Source organism: Anguilla anguilla, chromosome 10 (assembly GCF_013347855.1).
Source record: "Anguilla anguilla isolate fAngAng1 chromosome 10, fAngAng1.pri, whole genome shotgun sequence".
Classification (NCBI taxonomy): domain Eukaryota; kingdom Metazoa; phylum Chordata; class Actinopteri; order Anguilliformes; family Anguillidae; genus Anguilla; species Anguilla anguilla.
In genome coordinates, this window is record NC_049210.1 from 3,739,964 (window position 1) to 3,754,836 (window position 14,873).

The following is a 14,873-nucleotide window of genomic DNA, read 5'->3' on the forward strand; positions in this document are numbered from 1 at the left end:
AGGTTGACAAAGCTGCTGACGTAGTCAGTCCATGTCCATTCTATCTATTCGTAAATTAAATGGCTTGCTCTGGGAAACGTTTTCCATTACTTTTAACGACGTAGGTGGGTTTAGTCAGGATATCTCTCCCCAGTCATAAGCGGGTAGCTTCACGCCATGTGCTTTCCAGCTGTGAGAGAAATATTTGCGGTCTGAGCAAAGGCGACGAACGGGACCATTTTGACGAGGTCCAGTCAAGAGACAAACTTCCATGAGAGCGATCTTTTCACCCATCGCCATGATACCAAAAAGTAAAACACAGCTCGCATCCAATTGGTGATGCCATTCGAAAAGTCGAAAAGATAAGTCAAAGGTGCTGCTAAGATATTAAGTGTTCAGTATTGGTGTTAATGATAAATAAAATCATAATTCAGCAAGTACTGCATAGGTAAAATCGGGCATACAGCGTTCAGCTTTATCGTGACCCAAGTGCAAAGCTTCGGAAAACATTCACACATAAGCCATGAAACAGATTTATAGCAAATCTTTAGTCCAACACAAACCTGCTATATTATGACAACGTACAAGTTCCGTTTTACTGTAAATTTATTTAAACATTCAAAATACAATTCTCATTTACAAGATAAAACACAGAAATATTTACAAAATAGCTTGCTGTTAGTATATGTCCTTTTATCTTGCAACTCACTGCGGTGTTGATGCATTTGCAATACAGTTGGAAATACATAAGACAAGTGATTGTAGAGTTTCACTGTTTACTGTAGATTTAAAATGAAAATAAAAATATATAATGGCGATAGCTTTGTAATACTGAGGTAGTTTTAAAACAATGGAAACAATTTGCATATAGAACATACGAAAAATATTAAACATCTATATGAAATTAATATGGAAAATATGCAAAAAGGAAATTTAATGATACAATGACAACATTTTCAACATTCAGATCAAAAAGCTAGTCTTAACGGCAGTATATACAAGGTAATTTCCCCCTTAGCCAACTTGGAACGGACAAATGAGCTTATGGAAACTTCCGAAACTTTCTCAGAGCGCCGTCCAATCGATTGGCCGTTTCCCCGATTTCGCCAACAGCTCGTTGGCCTTTGAGAAGTGTTTGCATCCGAAGAAGCCGCGGTGCGCAGACAGCGGGGACGGATGTACAGTCTGCAGGACATGGTGGCGCTTCTGTAAAACATAAATGACCTCAGTAAAAACCCAAAGTAAAGTAGCGGGACCACCCAGTCTTGCGCGCAAGAATGCCAAATAAGTCCACCGTTTCCAATCAAATCAGACTTGATTTTCTATGCCTTTCGTCTGAGAAAAGGATACATTTGACTTGTGTTATTTATGACATTATAAATTAAGAATTTGTTTTTTGGCGCAATGGTCAGAGGTACTTTGGGGCTATAAGGCTTCATTTTGCTCTTCTGGCTGAATGGAAGCAAATCCCTTGCAGCAATGCTCCAACATCTAGTATAAAGCCTTCCCAGAAGAGTGGAGGTTGTTATAGCAGCAAAAAGTGGACAAACTCAATACTGATGCCCATAATTTTGGATGAGATGTTGATGTCAGGCGTCCACATACTTTGGGCCACGTAGCGTGCACACATTTAATGGCAGCGCAGTATAATGGGTAAGGAACTGGTCTTGTGATCTAAAGGTCCCAGGTTCCATTCCTGAGTAGGACACTGACACTGTAACCTTGAGCGAGGTACTGAACCTGCATTGCTTCAGTATATGTCCAGCTTTATAAACGGATGCAATGTAAATGCTGTGTAAAAGTTGTGTAAGTCGCTTTGGATAAGAGCGTCTGCTAAATGGCTGTAAAGTAATGCCTGTAAATTTAGTGAACTGGTTTATGGCATTTCCAGCCCGGGACACACCCTGTCGATAGCGATGCCCTTCTTCTGAGCGTAGGACCCCCACAGCATGAAGACCACCCCGTTCAGGTTGCCATTGAGCCACTGCACCACGGCGTCCGTGAAGGCCTCCCAGCCCTTGTCTTTGTGGGAGTTCGCCTGATGCGCTCGAACCGTCAGCACAGCATTGAGCAACAGTACACCTGAAACAGAGGAGGGACGAGGGAGTATATTCACCACGGGGGACTTGGAATCTACTGTAATTAACATTAACTGTGGAACAGCGTTCTCTCCCTCGCATCAATTTGGCATTAGTCACCCACCACATTGTACATGTAGTTGACTGCATTTAATGTGTGACAACATGTAACAGGCAAACGACTTTAAAAGCAACACATGCATTCTGCTCCATTGACTTTGTTATAAATGGCTGTTTACACATCAATAAAAATGCATACAGATACAAATCTGCCAAGGGTTCACCCAAAAACTGGCAAAAGCTGATAAACTTCAACCAAAAATACAGTATGTGTGGAGGGAATTAATCAATTACATGCATTTCTCATTGTCAAACGCACATCACATTTCACATTTAAAAGGGGATGAAAGCTGAGTACCTTGTTTAGCCCACCCAGTGAGATCCCCATGTCCAGGGTGCTGGAATCCGTCAATGTCTGCAGCCAGTTCTTTGTACATATTCACCAAGCTATAACACAAACATAGCCTGTTTGAACCAGGCATGCTAAACCACAATGACAGAAAAAATTGTCACTGAATGAAATGCGTGCCAAGTGACTTGCAGTACCTGGGAGGGGGCGGGACAGGTCTCTGGACACTGAAACAAAGGCCATGGGCTTGGTTAGGACCATGGTATGGGTCCTGGCCAAGAACCACCACCTTCACCTGCAAATCACAGGAGACATCTGTGATCTGTGAGCTCTACCACCAAGCTCCAGATCCCCCCTCAAATACACAAGGACAATGGGCCTCATTCTCAAAACCTTCCTTAAATTGTTCTTATTTCTGTTCTTAAAAATGTTCCCGACAAAAAAACAATGTGGGATTCATGACATGTGCATATCCCAAGTGTATGATGATTAATGCTAACTGTCAATTTTATGCGCAGTCCTGCTTAAGTGATTAGCATAAGGAAAAAGCCATGCAAATACAGATAAGAAAAAAAAATATGAATGCCGAAATGTTCTCTGAAACGTTCTTACGCAGTTTACGATCGTACGCATGTTTTTGTGAATGAGGCCGAACGATTACATTTTAGAACACGGCGGTACTCACGTCTCGAATGGCGCACACCTCAGTCCATGTGAATACCTGATGAGCAGGTGGATAGACAGTGTGTCGCTTTCTTTCGTCCGACACAAAGGACATCAACTACGCGCAAAAAAAATAACACATTGAGTATTTTATTTATAAAATATCCTGTTCAGTAATTCTCCCTCCACAGTCCTGAGTTTATTGGTGTCGTATTAATACCTGCTTTTATATTAACATTTCAGAATACAATGCTGACACTGTGGTTCCGCAGCTGTGTCATCTAAACCACTGATACGCACTACAACTGGAACAGCTATCCAAATCTGTGAAATAAGGATGGGCTGCTCCAGTTGTACTACAGTTCTGTTGTGTACAGAATGATTAAATCTGAGGTTTAAACTCCAGCTAAGCACACTGCAATTGACCCAATATATATAAAAGATCGTTTTATTTAAAACTACCGCGATGAAGCTCAATATATTCTTACTCTTTTAAAATAAGGCTTTCCAAACTCTGCGTTCAACTCCTTCCGCCAACTCTCGCCGAATCCATCCGGTGCGTTGTGAGCAGCCAGCCTCTCCAAAGCAGCGCGCTTGCTCTTCTCGATTTTGTCCAGCTGTTCCGGACTCAGGGTCGTGATAGTCGGCGGCATATCGCTAGTTGGTTTCAGCTTTTTTACCTGGGACACCTTCGAACATGTTGTTATAAAAACGTGTTAGCCTGTTAGCCAGCTAGCCACTGCAGTGGGTAAGAAAACGCGTGTTGCCGCGGATGCGTAGCTAGGCTAATATAAACATCTCGCATGTGGAAAAGTGGAGTTCTACGTACCGCATAACAGCCTCTACTGCGCGCGCTTGAGGGCAAAAGAGCTTGCTGCCCATTGAATTCGGTGCAGAAACCCAAGGTGGTTTAACAAACAAAGAAAACCTCATCGGCCCATTTTTTTGTCCATCATAAATTTCATTATGTGCAGCAGTTTGTGAGACAACGATTGTTTTGGTCCAGAAGTCTTGGGAAGATATTTATCAAAATGTGCATTTTACAAATGTTTTGCAATATTCCCCATTCACTTTAAAGAGAACTCTGATGTTTTGCCCTCAACATGCGCAGTACGGGCTTACTTCCGAGACTACACAAGCGTAGCTGAAGGCGTGTTTGCCTGTCTCGTTAAATATGCACGTCTACGGCAGAGAGTCATGCGCTCACGGTGTACAGATTAGTTAACTTAGTTACACCATACTCATCACACAACATATTGAATATTTTGATTCTAAACAGACTGTATGAATGTTAAGTTATGTCCAAAACGTTATATTGAAGTTCCCTAGTTCAATGTTTACTTCCAGAGTCGCTGTACCACGTGCGTATTTCGCGGTAAAACTAGCTAGCAACTCTCAGTAATCAGTGATTCATTAACAGTATGTAGAAATAGGTAGCTGCATAAATTTACGCGTGAAACAACGAAGCATAGACGCTAACAATACTGTTCTTTAAAACTGAGATAATTTACCAATTACATCGTCGCCAATGGCAATGCAACACTGAAAAAAACTCACATTATTCTCCGCTTTCTCTTTGGTGTCCTGTTTGTTCGCTTCTAAAGTTCTCTTTGTCCCAACCGGAGAAAAAAACGAGTTTATAGTTTTCTGCCCAATCATTTTTTTTACTTGAACGTTATATTTTAATGGTCGAGGTTTAAGTTTTGTGATCCGAAATCAGAAGTTGTAAGGAAGCGTTCTATCTGAATCAACATTTGCTATTTCAACCCATTCCCGCCAAAATTGTGGATAATGGGAGGGGAGAAGGGTTTTTCTGTTGTAGGGGGCGTGCCGCGTGGGGTAATTTTTAGTCAGAGATTTTATCACTTAAAAACGGAAATTGTGATGTTAAAAGATTTGAAAATGAAGGTTGAAATGTTAACATATTCGGTGATTTAAGAAATGTATATTAAATAATTTCTACTGAATTACATTGCTTTACAAACTATTTTTTATTCAAAACATTTTTGAGCATAGCTTCTGATTAATTCCAGATTTTGGATGGACTCATTTGTGACCCAGACAAAGAAACGCAGTGAGTGGAGTATTCATTGGGAGAAAGAGCATCACTGCAAAAAGTTTAAAGCTTGTGATGAAGAGGAAGGAGAGGAAGAGGAGAGCTCTATTGAAGAAGAGTTCTCTCACCCTCTCCCTTGGAAGAAGATTGAAGCAGAGGGACTGGACTGTGACTACGCACAGCTTTTTCCAAAAGATGAAGCAGACAGGCTTTTTAAACAACTGGAGGAAGAGGTGGAGTATTTCACAGGTAAGTGGTACCACACCACACCACTGCTTCTTCCTCTCAGTACCCTCTCATTCAAACAAGGCTTCATAAAGGTCAGACTTACGTCAGGTCAGTCTTGATGATATAAAATACATTTTCCAATGCTAATCCTCTCCTATTGTATGTATTTGCCCGTTTTTTTTTATTTTATTTTTTACAATTTGCATGTGTTGCAGATGAGATGGCTCAGGTTCGTGTGTTTGGGAAGCTCCACAGTGTTCCTAGGAAGCAGGCCACTTACGGGGACCCAGGCCTGATGTACACTTACTCTGGGGTACATCATCTGGCTAGGCCATGGACCCCCACTCTGGAGTACATACATGGGGCAGTCACCAAGGCCACCGGACGCACCTTCAACTTTGTCCTTGTAAACAGGTGAGAGACAAAACCTACTGACTGGAGAACCAGGCTTCGCATAATAGGGGGACATGCAAGGTACAGACAGTCCTTGACTCCAGTGAACCAATCAAAAGGCTTTGTTTTCCAAAGTGCGACAATATGATTGGGTAGACTTAGTGAGACACTGATAACACGCGATGGCGTTTTAGCACACAAAATGTATTCCTCTCATGCCATCAGTCAATGTTGTAAAAAGATAACCTCTCAAATCGTGCTTACTTGTCCTTCCTATATTGTGACAACCCCTGCTTATGTGATGCGATGTGACTGATTGCCCTTTCCCCCCCCCCCCCCCCACACAGGTACAAAGACGGCAGCGATCACATAGGCGAGCACCGCGACGACGAGAAGGACCTGGACCCCGGCTTCCCCATCGCCTCCGTGTCCCTGGGGGCGGCCCGGGACTTCGTGTTCCGGCACGGGGAGGCCCGCGGCCGAAACGCGCGGCGCCAGGTCGACCCGGTGCGGCTGGAGCTGGCCCACGGCAGCCTGCTGCTCATGAACCCGCCCACCAACCAGCACTGGTACCACAGCCTGCCGGCCCGCAGGAGGGTCCTCACCCCGCGCATCAACCTCACCTTTCGACACATCATCAGTCCGCAAGCACCGGGACCTTCCCAACGACCGAGACCTTCCCAGAAACTGGGACCTTCCCAGTGAGAGACCTTGCCTGTGACTGAGACCTTCCCAGAAACTGTCATCTTCCCTGGAACTGGGACCTTCCCAGTGACTGAGACTTTCCTAGTGACTGAGACCTTCCCAGGAACTGGGACCTTCCCAGTGACTGAGACTTTCCTGTCATGTCATGGGTTTGAATTATTGATGCACTTGTAAATACAATTCACCAAGTAGAAATGTTTAATAAATATTAAAAGGTACCATTTGGCACAACAGTTAAGGCTAAGTAAGGACATCTCCACACATATGCTTTTGTACTTTTATTAATAACTTTATTTTCATCATTTTCATCTATGAAAACAGTCAAAATACACCTGCCATTGTGACAGATCACACAAAATATATATATATATATATTAAAAACACAGTAGTGCAATTGGCTTGCTAGACAGTTATATGCAGGAGAATTTCTCTTGTTTTAGGATAATACTGAAAGGATGAAAACAGTGGGCAGTATTTCTACATTCAGGAAGTAGTGCGTTAAATACTGTGGAAAAAACACTGATCAGCAAGGGACTTGATGTTCATTCTATGCTAGATCAACTTCACGCAAATTTGGCAAAATTTGACTACACTTCAATCACCTGGGACTGAACGAATAAAAAAATAATTTTTTTTTATTTTTTAAAGATTTTCATCAAGGACTGACTGGCTTCAGACTGGTCACACAAGGTATTCCGGATGCAATCACGTTCTCTTTGAACGGTGAAATGATTATCTTTCCGATGAAAACGCAACGATGACGACAGTTTTATCACACACAAACAGCACAGGCAGCTGAGGTGCACAGGCAGGACAGGCAGGCTCACAGGAAGAGGAGTCGATCACTTCCTGTACAGCGTGGACTACAATCATGGAGGAATCACGACACTTGTTCACCAGGCGGAGATAAACATTGTCCCGCAGACACACCACTAGAGGCAAAGAGGAATTTTTTTTTTCGGTCTGTTTGAAAGGCTCTGGCCTCCTCCTCGGACACGATCACAGCGAGACCTTCATTTCTCGAGCCCTCCGTGTAACTGTGGCCGAGCATTATGGGTAATATCTGTCGTGACTCAGCTACGTGAAATTCATGGCGAGAAACCCTCCCCGTTTGCAATCGAGTGACGCATTTAGCTGTCTTGCGCTTGAGTGCAGTACATTATTCCTGCTCTTTTGAGAAAAAATTAATACTAGTGTACCTGATGTAGTGATCAATTCAGAGAAGGAAATCATTTATAATTATTTGGACTAATCTTTCAAAACGAAGTCGATACTGATATCTAATTTATATCGATCCAATTCAGACCGTGTAACATAGTACCTGAACCACCAATGACCCTCTTCCACAGGAGCATAAAGAAAGGTTTTTATGCATTAGACAGGTATCTCAACTGAGAAACACGTAAAATGAGGCATTTTCCATCTCGGACAAGAACGAGGTACTTTTGTTCCACTCACCTGCTCCATTTGAACATTTAGTCGTTTTTCGGAGTCCATGATTCAGAAGAACGAACAGGTGCATCCGAGCAATGTACAACACCTGTCCAGCTCTTCCGAAGCCGGCCTTTATTGATGATGGGCGGCCATTTTGGGGACGGGGCCCCATTTTGGCTCCGCAGTGGCTTCTGTAGGTTCCATCACTCTGCTCCTGCCACACCGTGATGCCTTATGCTACTCTTCACAGCTTTATCTGACCTTTGACCCCTGACCCCTGACAGCACACGCCGATTCACTGACAGGCTCTGTCTCATAGGGAGTTCAGATGGGGGGGGGGGGGTGGTTGGGAGCAAATAAAAGGAGGAAGTGAGCGAGTCAGTGGCCTATGACGACCATAAAAGGACATTTTACGTTTGGGCTCCTCCCCCTCTTTGGAGGTCAATGGAAAGCCATAAAAGGGGCAATGATTTGATTGGAGCACTGCACGGTGGTGGGAGGAGTCTCGAGGAAAGTCTGTGTGGCACGTACGCGGGCAGAAGGTGACGCGGGGTTTGGGGGGCGGGGCCCATCGTTAACCCCGCCCCGTCACTCCTCCAGTCTGAAGCTGGGCCGCCGTACCCTCTCGTAGAAGAGCAGGTAGGCGTTGGACGACAGCGCCTCCTGCAGGCTGGCCCGGCGCACCGCGTCGTCCGACACCCACAGCCACTGGGCGCTGAAGGGGGAGGGGCCTCGCGGCGGGGCCGGGGAGCGGCGGTACGTGACGAAGTGTCCGGAGTGCATGTCGCCGTGGTGTACCAGGATGGCGGTAAGCCGGAAGAGATAGGTGGAGGAGCTGCGGGAAGATGGCGGGAGAGTCAGGCAAGCTGAAGGTCCACTCGTCTTTACAGGTTTAGCTTTCCATTCTGTATGATCATTCTACCACAAATGTTGTAAAAGCCTACAAATGCACAGGTAGTCATGTACACATCACATAAATCCCAAACAAGACCAGGTCAAAACCTAGTATATGGCTGGACCTAACACACTTCATCCGGCTGACCAATGGTGTAACTTCATGATTTGGTCGACCAATGGTTTAACTTCATCACTCAGTCACAAACATTCGCGTTTGTAGGGCTGGCCCTGCTGTTGCAGTCCAGCCAAAAATATATATATATATTGTTTTACATGTCCACAACTAGCACATGAATTCATTAAAATTATAACTCCAAGATAGCATGCTGACAGACCTGTTTGCTATACCAAAAAAACTGAGGAGAAGAAAAATGTCAACCTTTACCGGAAAATGAGGCATGTGAAATTAATGCTGCCCTCTGCCAGGTCTGTGACAGAGGAATCCAACATTTTTAAAAATAGGATTAAATTAATTAAGAAGCTGTCCTGAATAGTAATTATAATTTTCCATCCACTTTCCATGAGTCATGGCAGGTGCAGGCTAGAAGTCAGAGCACTCCCCTCAAACAAGTGGTCCTGAATCGTAATCTATGTGTCTGGCTCAGTTTATACTGTGGCAGTGTTGTATAATGGCTAAGGAACTGGCCTTGTAACCTAAAGGTGACAGGTTCGAATTCCCAGGTAGGACACTGCTGTTGTACCCTTGGGCAAGGTACTAAACTAGTATATACTCAGCTGTATAAATGGATGCAATATAAATGCTGTCCTATGCAGTTGCGTGTAAGTCGCTCCGGATAAGAGCGTCTGCTAAATGCCTGTAATGCAATTAAACTATTAGCTGTATGCAACATTTTCTTCTTGAGATAACTGAGATCTGCACACCGCATCTCTTCACAATAAACGCATGCTATACAGTTTAAGTCAAAAAACAAACCAATCTTTTTTTGAAATCTCACCACACTGACATTTGACTGTTAATGCTAACTCAGCCCACGTGTGCGTGTTCAGTCACATGGCTTCCCGGTCGCCGCGGACGCTCCAGCGCCACCAGGCGCCCCAGCAGGAGCGTTGCTCACCTGTGGTCGTGGGCTGAGGAGACCTGGAGGCCCAGCACAGGTGTGTGGAAGAGGACGGACGGGCAGGCTCCGTTCGACAACGGCTTGTTGTTGTTGCTGCAGTGTTCTGCGCCTGGGAATTGAGAGGAAACCCTTCCGTCATTTTTTTATTTCTTTTTTTTTTTTTTTACAATGCGGGCCGCACGGTTTACTCAAAATAGAACCGGTCTAGAAGAGCGCGTCCTTGTTTTAATGAACTGGACGTGCGTTAGTACAGGGATTCTCGAAGTATAGTCCCACTGGGTCTGCAGGTATCTGTTGGTTCCTTTGAGCCAGCGGCCATCTTAAGCTTCCTGTTTAATGCGTGTGCCGTGTCTGGCTTCATACCCACCCGGCTGAGCGGTCAGCCCATACCTCTCAGGTTAGCAGGTATGAGGTTCTGCTGTGCACCTTACGCAACATGCTTCGGTTTTAAAGTGGGCTCTACCTGCGCCGTTGGGAGGGGTCTTCCCATGAGCCTCAGCTCTGGCAGGTTTGGGCACCCCGCTGAACTCCTGGGACCCCCGGCTGGACAGGCGGTGCTTGTAGTAGTCCAGGGACAGGTACTCTGTGAACTGCACATGCTCCTGCCTCTTAATGGGGGTGCCCTCGCTCGACCACGTCAGTCTCTGCAGGTGTATGCACAGGCACTGGGGAAGCTGAGAGAGAGAGTGAGGGGGGGAGAAAGAGAGCGAGAGAGAGAGAGGGGGAGGGAGAGAGAGAGATAGACAGACATGGGGGGAAGAGAGGAGGGAGAGAGGGTGAGAAAGGGAGAGGGGGGGAGTGATAGAGCGAGGGACAGAGAGGGAGGGAGGGAGGAAGAGAAAGAGAGACTCAGATAAGCCTGTTACATTGCATCTATTCAGCAGACGCTTTTATCCTAAGCGACTTACAATAAGTGCAATAGCCTGCGATACCATCTAATACCCTGGGGGGAGAGGCAGGCTCAGGGATTTACTGTCATAATTTTCATCTGATTCCTATTCATCCTCAGTCGCTGCAGCATTTGAAGAAGCACAAACAGGGGGAGTCGTCTTACGCTGCTGTAACTCTGTCTGCAAACAGAGGGTTTTATCTGGAATTTAAACCCTTATCACTCCCCAGAATTCAAATCCTGACTATGAAGAGATGTCAGTGTCAGTGTCTACTTCAACGCACCAGGTCTGTTGCCTCTTGGAAAACATCACCCTTGCGGCTGGCAGTGAAAGGTGGGCTGTTTGTATCATTATGAAAACAGCTGCAGCTTGGTTACTGGGTCGCAGAACGAAACTAATAAATACCACCTGAAACTGCTAAAGAACAAATTACAAGCTTAACAGCAAATGAGCATCCCTACCTTGCCCAGTTTAAGCTGTTTAATGAAGGTCGTCCTCTGGTTTGGTATGAACTCCCCATTCAGTGCACCCGCCGCCTGGATCTGAAACAGCCAAGCATACTGAACAACCATGTAATACTGATATAAATACATCACATTGTCATTTCAGTCTGGGGGCTCTCTGTGCCATCTTATATTACTGGTGCACAGAGGTTTTGTGTCCATCAGACCAACCAAAATCGTGAGAAGGACTGCCTAGAAATTAATAATTAATCAATGAAACTGTGCACTTGAAACTTAACACTCAGTTAAACCAAGCCTGTGAAGAGTCAATGGGTGACATCACAGTGACTTTTTTAATACATATATTTCACCAGTCTATGTTCCAAGCCCACCTTTGTACAGTTCTCACACTCCACTTCCTTGATGGTCTCAGAGGAAATGAAATGCTGGAGACAGTGGTCCAGAGTAACAGGTCGGCCCTGGAGGAAATTATCTGCATTAGCCTCCCATCCACCGGGGGAGCTACAGTTTGTGGAATTACACAAGGTTTATTGTGACATCATAATCAGACACAAAACCATAATTCCAAGTGCCTTCCCTTTGCTCCTCTTAAATGCCACTGTTATTGTCACAGGTACGGACTGTAAAGGTTGTGCGGCGGTGAACCAAAAAAAGAAACCTGAAGCACTGCAACAGTTTGCATAGTGCGATATTTTTTCCATAACAAGCTGTACCCAGAAGCTACAAATGTGTGTCTGCACACAAGACTGAGCTCTCTCTCCTTCTGTGCGCTCACCCATGGTGCAGACGGGATGGATAGTGAAAGACTGTCAAAGGAATCGTACCGCACTGGACTCTGTAAAAAAAAAAAAATTAAAATAATAATAATAAAAATTGTGATAAACAAACTTATAGAGTCGGATGTGTCAAAATCACACGTGAAAATATGCAGAGCAAGTACATTTCTCTTCAAATGTAAACAAGGAAGTAGATTTTGCATGCAGTCACCTGCTGTTCACAGCGCTTGCATATCATGTTACTTGTCAGTCGTCCGTGGAAAGGATGCTGGGACTTCCATGTGCTAGTGATAGGGTGAAGAGGGCCTGGAGGGGGAATATTGAATCGTTTTTTTAGCCACTTTGCCAGTCAAAGCAAGAGCAGGTAGCGCTTACTTTCCCTCACACTAGACCTTACCTCGACTTCTACAGCTCAAGTTCTTCTCGCCGGACTCTTGGGGACTCTGCACACAAAGCCACAAGCAGCGGGATTAATAAAGAGAAACGTGCTGAACGTGTTCATTTAAAAGCGAACGGCTGTGAGCCACTTCCTGTCTGGCCTGATAAGGGATTGTGTATCTCAGGTACTATTCAGTAGCTTCATGAGGCACTACAGCGTTCACCAAATGTTAACCACTTCACCGGGTCAAACTGACAACAATACAGATTTGATTTTTTTTTTTTTTGGAAGAGACTGAAGTAATAAGCAGTAAGACTGGGCTGCACGCTCCCTTCCAATGCATGCACTTATGTAGTCTTCTTCTGCGCAAAGCATAAGTTTGCAGGGGGGGCAGGTTTACCTCCAGGGACTGCATGTCGAACAGGTGGGTGACCCTGGGCAAACGATCCCGCTCCTCTTCTAAGGACGACGTGAGGACATGAAAGAGTTCGTGGGCATCCTGAGGACAGAAGAAGAAGCAGCAGCAGCCAGGATGAGAGGCACAGCACCGTCAGAGACGGTGTTGAGTATGCAAGGCACAAACAGGACCCACCTGCTCCTCAAAAGAGCTGATCTGCCACCTGCGAAGCCTGAGGACATCCAAGAGGCACCCTGCGTCAAGGACATCCTCCTCTCCAGGGTCATGGCTGGACAGAGCTGCAGACACAGGTGATGAGGAGATCCCGTCAGCCAATTCAGACGGTGCCTCGAATCGAGAGAGAGAGAGAGAGAGAGAGGGAGAGAGAGAAGGGACTAGTCGGCCGCCTGGTGAAGCCTACCCCTGAGCAGCTGCAGAAGGGTTCTGGACAGTTTGGGGTCCCTCTCCTGGTCATCATGGCCGTGACTCGCGCCCCTCTGGCCCGAGAACTCGTCCAGCCACTCGATGAAGGAAGGACACGCCGCCAAGCCCTGGAGCAAGGAGTTCATGAAGCAGGTGTTTCCCAAATTCAACAGGCCGGGCACCATGCCTGGAGAAGACAAAGTTTTAACAGGTTTTAATAAACACAGTCCAAGGTGTCACAGCCTTCTTTGACCCAAGAGGTTTCCACTCATGGTACTTGGCCACAGACAAGACAGTGGCCATTTAATTCACTTTTTTAAGTACTTCCAAAAAAATAAAAATAAAAAAGAAATTTAAAAAAATCTCACACCTTTTTTTCGCTTCTTCCTCTCTGTAATAGGACCCCACAGGACATAAACACCGGCCGCCACGGCAGCCGCTATGCCGCCAATTACCGCCCAATTTTTCATCATCTTGTTCCTAAAGGGAATTGTAGCAGGACACGTAAGTTTAGCACAAGTTCACCGCAAACAAGCACAGATGTCAAGCACAGCACAAGTATTTTACCTGGAGCAGTTCTGTGTGCAGAAGGTTTGTTCCTTATTGCTGCCATTTTATTTTTTTAGCAAAAAAAAGGGCAGAACATCAAAATGAACACCACAAACTTACGATCACTGAATGCAATGAAATTACTGTCATTCAAAAGCTCGTACTTCCACAAAAACAACAGCTAATAACCATGCAATAGTGAAGACATACAGGCATAATTCGTTGTAAATTAGTCTGATCATCTATGTACAGATTAAACAAATACAGTATCAAAGACATTAAACTGCCCCATAGCTGAGCAACACTGCTCTGTCAGTTCCCAGATATTTAAAAAGGCTACGTTATAGCAAGTACCTAACTATATAACAACGTTGACCTCTGCTCTGTTGTCCTCTATAGCAAAAATAAAATAATAATTTTTGTTTATCAAAACTGTAGATAGGCTACTTGTCAACCCTGTAGCTGAAGCATGGCTAGCTAGTAGCATTAGCTCTATGGTCATGTACTCTAGCGACCTTTGTATGCAAACTGATTAGGTAGCAGCTAGCGAGCTACCTGGAAAGCTAACTGCATTTAACTCGCTTAACTGTCTATCATTCTTCCAAATAGGTAGAGGTTAGTTAGCTAGCTAACTAAAGGATGCAGCTATAAGTTGACTTCATCGACCCAATTCTATCAAATTTGAATTGATTTTTGTACTGTCAACGTTGAAAATCGTAGCATAAACCCAGTGCTGTGTTGCGTCTTTGGCCGTCTACGCAGTATATTAGCCAGCTAGCTAACCTCCTTCACTTTGCTGTACCGAACGCTCCCAGATATCAATCAGTACCCCCCCATGAAGATATTTGTTCCGTGGAAGTTTGGTCCTAACCTGACTGTGGATCCAGTTCTAAGGAACTCCCGAACAAGCTTGTCTGTACCTTCAGGTCTGCACCACGGCATTCTCACCGGTGCGAAAGCTGAGATGTTGTACTAGCGTGGACACAGAGTGTAGGGTGGAACGCAAACTAGCTACGTCTTTGTTTCCATACGGATATACTAAATACTAGTACAGGAACTCTCGGGCATGTGTTT

General features: G+C 45.0%; 3 protein-coding genes across 9 annotated transcripts; 1 reads left to right on the top strand and 2 right to left on the bottom strand.

Moving 5' to 3' along the window:
* Window positions 1–683: 683 nt before the first annotated feature.
* Window positions 684–4,896, bottom strand: unga (uracil DNA glycosylase a). The gene is made up of 7 exons (XM_035379327.1): window positions 4,687–4,896; window positions 3,618–3,818; window positions 3,152–3,247; window positions 2,664–2,761; window positions 2,476–2,564; window positions 1,883–2,061; window positions 684–1,185 (listed from the first exon to the last, which is right to left on the bottom strand). Exons 1-7 carry the CDS (start codon window positions 4,786–4,788, stop codon window positions 1,045–1,047), a joined length of 906 nt encoding a protein of 301 aa, XP_035235218.1. The 5' UTR covers window positions 4,789–4,896; the 3' UTR covers window positions 684–1,044.
* On the top strand, window positions 3,743–7,750 carry alkbh2 (alkB homolog 2, alpha-ketoglutarate dependent dioxygenase). Of its 2 annotated transcripts, none has more exons than XM_035379329.1 (4): window positions 3,743–3,877; window positions 5,163–5,434; window positions 5,629–5,827; window positions 6,154–7,750. In XM_035379329.1, the coding sequence occupies exons 2-4, from the start codon at window positions 5,170–5,172 to the stop codon at window positions 6,509–6,511; spliced, it is 822 nt and encodes a 273-aa protein (XP_035235220.1). In that variant the 5' UTR covers window positions 3,743–3,877; window positions 5,163–5,169; the 3' UTR covers window positions 6,512–7,750. The 2 variants fall into 2 exon arrangements, with proteins under 2 accessions (XP_035235220.1, XP_035235219.1); XM_035379328.1 differs by lacking the exon at window positions 3,743–3,877 and adding an exon at window positions 4,137–4,420.
* Window positions 7,751–7,806: 56 nt separating this feature from the next.
* Window positions 7,807–14,820, bottom strand: LOC118206527 (ubiquitin carboxyl-terminal hydrolase 30-like). Of its 6 annotated transcripts, none has more exons than XM_035379321.1 (14): window positions 14,671–14,816; window positions 13,818–13,856; window positions 13,621–13,730; window positions 13,249–13,437; window positions 13,023–13,126; window positions 12,831–12,929; window positions 12,449–12,494; window positions 12,263–12,357; window positions 12,051–12,110; window positions 11,647–11,733; window positions 11,273–11,353; window positions 10,385–10,595; window positions 9,919–10,030; window positions 7,807–8,780 (listed from the first exon to the last, which is right to left on the bottom strand). In XM_035379321.1, the coding sequence occupies exons 1-14, from the start codon at window positions 14,739–14,741 to the stop codon at window positions 8,534–8,536; spliced, it is 1,551 nt and encodes a 516-aa protein (XP_035235212.1). In that variant the 5' UTR covers window positions 14,742–14,816; the 3' UTR covers window positions 7,807–8,533. The 6 variants fall into 6 exon arrangements, with proteins under 6 accessions (XP_035235212.1, XP_035235216.1, XP_035235215.1 ...); XM_035379325.1 differs by having other exon boundaries at window positions 14,720–14,798; XM_035379324.1 differs by lacking the exon at window positions 14,671–14,816 and adding an exon at window positions 14,154–14,627.
* Between the last annotated feature and the right edge of the window lie 53 nt (window positions 14,821–14,873).

Coding starts and splice junctions, on each gene's coding strand:
- unga (XM_035379327.1), bottom strand. CDS start 4,788: ATGATTGGGCAGAAAACTATAAACTCGTTTTTTTCTCCGGTTGGGACA. Junction 3,819..4,686: donor AAGAGAAAGCGGAGAATAAT/GTGAGTTTTTTT, acceptor ACATGTTCGAAG/GTGTCCCAGGTAAAAAAGCT. Junction 3,248..3,617: donor GAAAGCCTTATTTTAAAAGA/GTAAGAATATAT, acceptor TTTTGCGCGTAG/TTGATGTCCTTTGTGTCGGA.
- alkbh2 (XM_035379329.1), top strand. CDS start 5,170: ATGGACTCATTTGTGACCCAGACAAAGAAACGCAGTGAGTGGAGTATT. Junction 5,435..5,628: donor AGAGGTGGAGTATTTCACAG/GTAAGTGGTACC, acceptor CATGTGTTGCAG/ATGAGATGGCTCAGGTTCGT. Junction 5,828..6,153: donor AACTTTGTCCTTGTAAACAG/GTGAGAGACAAA, acceptor CCCCCCACACAG/GTACAAAGACGGCAGCGATC.
- LOC118206527 (XM_035379321.1), bottom strand. CDS start 14,741: ATGCCGTGGTGCAGACCTGAAGGTACAGACAAGCTTGTTCGGGAGTTC. Junction 13,731..13,817: donor TGCACACAGAACTGCTCCAG/GTAAAATACTTG, acceptor AATTCCCTTTAG/GAACAAGATGATGAAAAATT. Junction 12,358..12,448: donor CTTGAGCTGTAGAAGTCGAG/GTAAGGTCTAGT, acceptor TTCCCCCTCCAG/GCCCTCTTCACCCTATCACT.